The sequence below is a fragment of the Dipodomys ordii genome, unplaced genomic scaffold (genome assembly GCF_000151885.1).
Source record: "Dipodomys ordii isolate 6190 unplaced genomic scaffold, Dord_2.0 Scaffold50, whole genome shotgun sequence".
NCBI classification, from domain to species: Eukaryota; Metazoa; Chordata; class Mammalia; order Rodentia; family Heteromyidae; genus Dipodomys; species Dipodomys ordii.
Window position 1 is genome coordinate 4067999 of NW_012267266.1, and position 7669 is coordinate 4075667.

The following is a 7669-nucleotide window of genomic DNA, read 5'->3' on the forward strand; positions in this document are numbered from 1 at the left end:
ACAAAGGAGGAGGCTGCAATGCTTGGTAAGAAATGTACGCATTATCCTGCCCATGTAATTGTAACTCCTCTGTACAGTATGTTCACAAATAAAGTTAAATTAAATTTAAAAAAATTATACTTTTTTTTTTTTGCTTTTGTCACTGTTTTTGATTTCTGCACCTTTATCCTGTATGTAAGTTTGTCTGATTTGGGAAAGGGAAAGGGAAGCACAGAAACAGTGGGACAAAGGATGAACTAATTCAGCAGTGATAGTCGTTAGAAGTTATGTTGGAAATGAACTATACAACTTGGGGGCGGAGGGGGTCAGGATGGAAAAAAAAAACAAAAAATGAGGGAAGGGGTGACACTGCTCAAAAAGAAATGTGCTCACTACCTAACTTTTGTAACTTTAACCCCTCTGTGCATTACCTTTACAATAATTGTTTTTGGGGGGTCAGTCATGGGCTTTGAACTCTGGGCCTGGGCGCTGTCCCTCAGCTCTTCTTCCAGCTTTTTCTGTTTATGTGGTGCTGGGGAATTGAACCCAGGGCGTCATGCATGCAAGGCAAGCACTCTACCACTGAGCCACCTTCCCAGCCCCTCCACCTGTATCCTTAAACGACTTGTTTTTCCCCATCTCCTCCACAAATTATACCGACATCAAATATAGTGAAAGCAGGGGTTATACTGTGGGGGAGGGACATACAAAGCTACAAAGAAATAATCTTATAAATGAGTTAGAAACAAATGCATGAAAGAAAAAAACATTTAAATACTTATCTAAGGGTTCATTTTCCTAACATCACATTATCTGACCTTTCCTGCTTGACTCATATATATACTAGATTAGTTTCAAGTTTAAACTCAGTATTACCCCCCCAAAAAAAAATCAGACAGAATAAAAACCTGCTTCTAGCTTTAGGATTCTATTAGACTCTAGTCTCAGAGGTTGAAGGGTAGGTGGGGAGAAGGGGGTAGGGAGGATGTCTCAGTGATTCCTCTGGCATGTTCTAATGGCAGGGTATAAGATTCCTACCATTTCCTAATCCCCTGCTCATGCCTTGTTCCAGAACCTGCAGAGGGAAACAGCTTCTCACTATCCCAGGAGGTTCTCCAGCACCTGCGGCAGGAGGAGAGAGAGGAGATTACCGTGAGAAGCTTCCAGACCTCAGTGATGCCTCCTTATTCCGTGCTGTCCCAAGAACCCAAGCTCCTCATCAGTGACATGGAACAGCCCCTCCCACTACGCACAGATCTCATCTGAGGCCCAGGGCATCTCTCCTGACTCTCAGGACTCCCAAGACTGATCTGAGTGCTTCTTTTAGTGGCTGGAGTCCCAGCAGTTATTTTTTCCCACTTTACAGAGAAGGTCCCTGAACTTGACATCTCTAGAAAAGTCCTACATTTCTTGGGCAAGTCAATTCTTTCTGAGCCTTAGTCTCCTCTGTGATGTAGGATTATAACTGCTCCTCCGGCCACCTCCACAGGAGTGTTGTAAAAGACTATATATGTGTAGGGTGTTTTATAAACTAAGGGCCAGTTAAACTTAAAGCATGTGCCAGGCTTGTCCCATTGGCTATCTAGGCCTCCTCTACCTTGAGCTGACCTATCTACATGGTATCAACAAACTCCCTTTGTCCTCAAGCTTCTGGACATGTTGGCTCAATGGGGAGGTCCAGCAAGAGACTGGGGAGAAGGAGAGATGTAGCCAGGGTATTTATTTCCCCTGCTCCCTTCCTGAGTATCAAAGTCACTGTGGGTTCTCCTGCCAGGTAACCTTCACAGTAAATCCTCTCTCTAGGTTTCTGGCAGAGCTTCTAGCAATGCTATTGGTTCTCCATTGGAGAACTGCTGTTTGTTTGTTTTTGTCGGGCTTGGGGCCTGAACTCTGGGCCTGGGTGCTATCCCTGAGCTCTTAAGCTCAAGGTGAGTGCTCTACCACTTCCAGCTTGTTTTGTTAATGTGGTGCTGAGGAATCGAACTCAGGGCCTCATACATGCAAGGCAAGCGCTCTCCCACTGAGCCACCTTCCCAGCCCTGCTTTTTCGTTATTGTTATTATTTGTTTTGTTTTGTTTTTTTTGGAAGGGGTCTTGGGGCTTAAACTCAAGGCCTGGGTACTATCACTGAGTTTCTTTTGCTCAAGGATAGCACTCTACCATTTGAGCCACAGCTCCATTTTTGGCTATTGTCGGGGAGGGACGGGGGTAGATTAGTTAATTGGAAATAAGAGTTTTACAGTCTTTCATGCTTGGAACCACACACCTCAGATCACAGCCGCTTGAGTAGCTAGGATTATAGTAATGAGCCACTGGCACCCAGCGAGCATTGCTTTCTTATGATTTCCTTATATTCTGTTTTCTTCTTATATTCCTTTTAAAAGCCACTTCTGAGATTACCCAGTGTGATTGTGTTATCTTTTTGCTGCTAGACTGACACCTACAACAGACTGGTATTTATTACCTCAGTGAGGTTTGAGGAGTTTAATGCTTGCCTACCAGGCTGGAGCCCTGGGTTCTATCTCCGCATTCAAAAGAAAAATAAATAATGAAGTATGGAGCCAAGTTAGAAATCAATAACAAAAAGAAACTTAGGAAATTCACACATTACATACTCCACAATAACCAATAGATTAAAAAAAATCACATAAAAAACCTGGAAAATGTTTTGATGTTTTTCTAGAGCTAGAAATAGATTTTAATTTTGTCTTTGATAACAGAAACATCACATATTACCTCTGATGCCCAAATCGGCTTACCTATGTGTGCTGCTGCCTTCCTCTCTCTGTGGACGGCCCAGCAGTTGGGTGGTGGGTAAGGCACTGAGCCCAGCAGTCTGACTAAGGGTACAGAGTTGCCCTTTCCAGAGGGGAGCTGGGGAACAGGAGGATCAAGAGCTGGGCTGAGCTAACACACAGAAGCCATGACTGGAATACAGATGCAACCTGGGGAAGGGCCACTCAAAAAAGCAGTGGCCACTGAACATATGTCCCCAGAGAAGAGAGCTTGCAAAAAAACACAAAACCGAGTGGGGTTGAACGCCGGTATCTCATGTCTAATGCTAGCTATTTAGGAGGCTGAGGTCTGAGGATCACAGTTCAAAGCCAGCCCCGGCAGGAAAATCCATGAGATAATTTTTTTTTTGCCGGTCATGGGGCCTGAACTCTGGGCGCTGTCCCTCAGCTCTTCAGCTCAAGGCTAGCGCTCTACCACTGGAGCCACAGTGCCACTTCAGGCCTTTTCTGTTTATGTGGTGCTGAGGAATCGAACCCAGGGCCTCATGCTTACAAGGCATGCACTCTACCACTGAGCTACCTTCCCAGCCCTCCATGAGATTCTTATCTCCAATTAGTCACCAAAAAATCTGGAAGTGAAGCTATGGCTCAAGCTGTAGAGCACTAACCTTGAGCATAAAAGCTCAGGAACAACACCCAGGTCCTGAGTTCAAACTCCAGGACTGGAATTTAAAAAAAAAAATTAGGGTGAGAATATGTTTATGTGAGGAAACAGGACATATACTTTGAGACTTAGACAACACATCTAGTCACCATGCCACACCTACGTTGCCAGCACTGAACCAGTGCAAAATAACCGTGGGGTGGGATAATTGTGAGGCAAGGCAGCCCATTTCTACTTGTTCCACCCAAGCTAGATTTGTTCCCTCCCTCCCACCTTGTTTTTACGCATTTCTAAGTGCAGCCTCTTCCTCTCTCTCCCCCCCCTCCCAAATCCCGGGGCTTGAACTCAGGGCCTGGGTACTGTCCCTGAGCTTTTTTTGCTCAAGGCTTGCACTCTACCACTTGAGCCACAGTGCCACTTCTGGCTTTGCTATTTATGTGGTACTCAGGAATCGAACCAGGGTTTCATGCATGTTAGGCAAGCACTCTACCACTAGGCCACATTCCCTGCTCCCTTCAGCCTCATTTTGAGCAAAGTCTTCACACAAACACACATGCCAGAGGAAACCAGCTGCCCTTAAAGATGGCCGAGCCATGGGATTTGAGAAGGAAGCACTTTCTTTTCTCTCCAGCTGTCCCAGTCATCTTGTCTCCAAGACTTGAGGACTCTAGCATATTAGCAGCTCCTGCACCAGGATCTAGCCCAGAATCAAGAGCCTCCCCAGCTTCACCTTGCCCCATCCACCAGCTATAAGCATGGTACACAGGCTGTGGAGTCTGACAGCCCCAAGTTCAAATCCTAACTCCATCATTTAGTATCAGTGTCCAGCTGGGTGCTTCAATAAGTCACAGTCTTCCCAAGTATAAAATGGAGATAAGATGGCACTTCTTATCCAGGTTATTGTGAGGAGTGAATGGCATAGTGTCTGTAGTCTCACAGATGGCTCGGTGTCTGGCACATAGCTGACCCAAAGAAGTAGCAGCTATTAAGATGATAGCTTTCCTCTCTCCAGTCATTGTTTTGCCAGTCCTGGGCTTGAACTCAGGACCTGGGCACTGTTCCTGAGCTCTTCAGCTCAAGGCTAGCACTCGACCACTTGAGCCACAGCTCTACTTCTGGCCTTTTGGAGGTTAACTGGAGATAAGAGTTTCACAGACTTTCCTGCCTGGGCTGGCTTTGAACTGAGATCCTGAGGTCTCAGCCTCCCAAGTAGTTAAGATTACAAACATGCATCACCAGTACCTGGTCTTTTCTCCAGTCCTTTAAGGAAACCTAGCCTCTGCACAAACTGCAGCTCTACCTCTGCTCCTGGCCATCTTCCATTATTTCACAGCTCCCCCTGACTATATAGGATACTCACTAAGGGTGGGCCCTGGGGTTGACTTGTCCTCAGGAGTTCCCCAGCATAAAGCATCAGCAATCCTTTCATAAATGTCTATCCATATGTTCTTGACTGCACATGGGTAAGGTTCCAAGGTGTCAGGGAAAGGGGTGCCTTCCCAGTGAGCCACCAAGAGGCCTAGCTTTGTCTTCCTGGTCCCTTCCTGGTTCCTGGCCCCACGGCTGACTTTCCCTAAGCCCTTCCTACAGGGAAGGGCCCTTTTCCCCAAACAAGTTCCATGGACCTCCTTTACCTTTCCTGTTTTCCACCAACTGGAAAATTCTGGAACTGACAAATGTTTTTATTTTTCTATTTATTTTAATTTTTGTTAGTCGTGGGGCTTAAACTCAGAAGCAGCGGCTCTGTCCTTGAGCTCTTGTGCTCAAGGCTAGTGATATACCACGTTGAATCATGGTGCCACTTCCTGAGAAATGTTTTGTAGTAAATTCTAGGTGTTTCCTCACAGGCCTATATATGCAGAAAGTGGGCAGAGCTGAGTTTCAAACTTCCCATCACATCCTGGAAAAGCAAGACAATCAGGAAGCAATTCAAAGTCAGTCCTCCAACTCTGAATGGTGCTTAGGGTTTCCAAGGTCTTGAAAGGTTAGCAACAGGCCTGGGCCCTGTCAGCCAAAGAGCTGCTCTCCAGTGAGTGAAAGGTAACAGACATTCCTGCCTTCTCCAAGTCCCCAGAGTCTAGAACTATGGCCCATCATGGTTATCTATTCCAGCTTTTCCTGGCTAATCTTTATAGGACCCAAGGCATGAGACTTCTGACATTTCTGCATGAGGAATTTTCTTTTTCTCTTTGTTGTGAGACTGGGACTTGCACAAACTCAGTCTCTGATGCTTCACTCATTGGCTTGGCCCTCTACCAACTACGCCAAACTTCCAATCCCTAAACTGAACTCTCTTTACATCACAAGGAAAGAAGACTTAGGGGTGCAAGGAGAGCATAGGGGCTCAGAAGAGGTGGTTCAGGGTCTAGAGGTCGCTGAAGAGAGGGAACAACTTCCTAAGTATGGCCTTGGGCATTGGGAACATCCACAGTAACTTGTCTCTGGGCAGGATTGTCAATCTGCTTTTATTTTCCTGGCACAGCTGAGTTTTCTCTATAAACATGGAAAGTGGAGCATTAGCTGAGTCCTGTGCACCTTCTGTAGCTCTGGTGCACACACTCCAACTTGCTTGTGCTTGAATTTTCAGCCCAATTTCTAGTTCATTATCATCATCATTATTATTATTGTTGTTGTTATTGTTTTATGCTGGTCCCGAGGCTTGAACTCAGGGCCTGGGCCATTCCCTTGAACTTTTTTGCTCAAAGCTAGCACTCTACCACTTGAGTCACAGTCCCGCTTCTGGCTTTTTTGTAGCTTATTGGAGATAAGAGTATCACAGACTTTCCTGTCCAGGCTGACTTCAAACTCTGATCCTCAGATCTCAGCCCCCTGAGTAGCAGCATCACAGGCATAAGCCCCTGGTGCCCTGCCCCATTTCTAATTCTGAGTTAAGGAAAGTTCCTTCAAAATCTCCATGTCTACAGATATGTGTCTTCCCCGATGCTGCGCCTGGGTCCATCTGGTGCAAGGTCAGAGTCAGGGACAGGAGCTCCCTGCTGGACATCTTTATGAGTGTCCTGGAAGCCCAGAGGCCTCCAGTGGATGAGGTATATGCCATCCTTTGGCTTTGAGGCTGGTGGCTCTGTAGGAAGAGTGGCATGGCCTTGATGCAGCTTTGGCCCAATGTGGACTGCCAACACGATACAAACTGCCAGCAGGACAAAGGCAGCAATGATGATAGTGAGCAGCGGCAGCCCATCCTCAGGAGGTGGCTCCCAGGCCCCATCTAGCACCTCTGGGAGCTGCTTCTGGGGCTCCTGCTCCAATGAGCCATTCACAGCTTGAGAAGCCTGGAATGGGATAAAAGGCAGAAGGGAAAGGTTGGCAAGGGCATATATATAGAGAGAGGAAGTACAAAATATAGAGAAAAGGAAACAGACAGACAGTTCCAGGGAAAGACAGGAACAGAAGCAGAGACAGAAACAACAAGAGTACATAGAACGAGGCTGGGAAGGTGGCTCATTGGTAGAGTGCTTGCCTTGCATGCATGGGACCCTGGGTTCGATTCCTTAGCACCACATAAGCAGTAAAAGCTGGAAGTGGCGCTGTGGCTCAAGTAGTAGAGCACAAGCCTTGAGCTGAAGAGCTCAGGGATGGCACCCAGGTCCAGAATTCAGGTCCCACAACTGTCAAAAAACAAAAAACAAACAAAAAAATGGCATACATAGAACAGCAGAGAGTGAAGGATGAGAGCGCAAAAGAGAGAGGGGGAGGGAGAGAGAGAGAGGATGGACACAGAGACAGAAAAAGTCATTGAGAAAGGGGCAAAGAAAGAGGCTTCAGAACAGTTCAGCATAATAGAATTTGTCCCCAGAGTCACCTCCCACTGCCTCTCTTCCTACATCTCCAGCAAAATACCTAAACAGATTCTGTATCAGTCTGAGCCTATGTCCTGGGCAGTGAGCAGGTCTGGAAAGAAGAGTTCTTATCCAGTCTCTGAAGCTCCCATAACCCTAGCTTTACTATAAGGTAGAAAGGGGAGAAGGCTTGGGTCCTTTCCTCTAGTTCTCCTGGGGCCTGGAGTAGGGTGGTGCCCAGGGTAGATTCCTAGCTGTACTCTAGCCAGTCCGTTTGTCAGGGTTCCTGAGTTGTTTCACAAAAGTTAGAGGTATGTGCTTTCTACTTCTGTCTCCAGCCTGCTACCTGTTGAGTGAAAGTGGGAGGATTGCAGTGAAGTATATAAGCCCAGGGCTGAATGTGGTGGTATATAGCAGTAATCCCAGCTACTCAGGAGGCAGAAATGGAAGGATTGTGACTCAAAGCCAGCCTATATTAAGAAACAAAACCAACG

The 7669-nt window shown here is 46.6% G+C and overlaps 1 protein-coding gene across 3 annotated transcripts in view; it reads left to right on the forward strand.

Annotated features, from left to right (window-relative positions):
• Tmem173 (transmembrane protein 173) overlaps positions 1-1893 on the forward strand; it is an 8791-nt gene extending 6898 nt beyond the window's left edge. For all 3 annotated transcript variants that reach the window (XM_013020271.1, XM_013020273.1, XM_013020270.1), the window contains one exon: positions 1052-1893. In XM_013020271.1, the coding sequence (XP_012875725.1) occupies positions 1052-1245 (194 nt within the window). In that variant the 3' untranslated portion in view covers positions 1246-1893. The remainder of the gene's footprint in view (positions 1-1051) is intronic.
• Positions 1894-7669: the final 5776 nt, after the last annotated feature.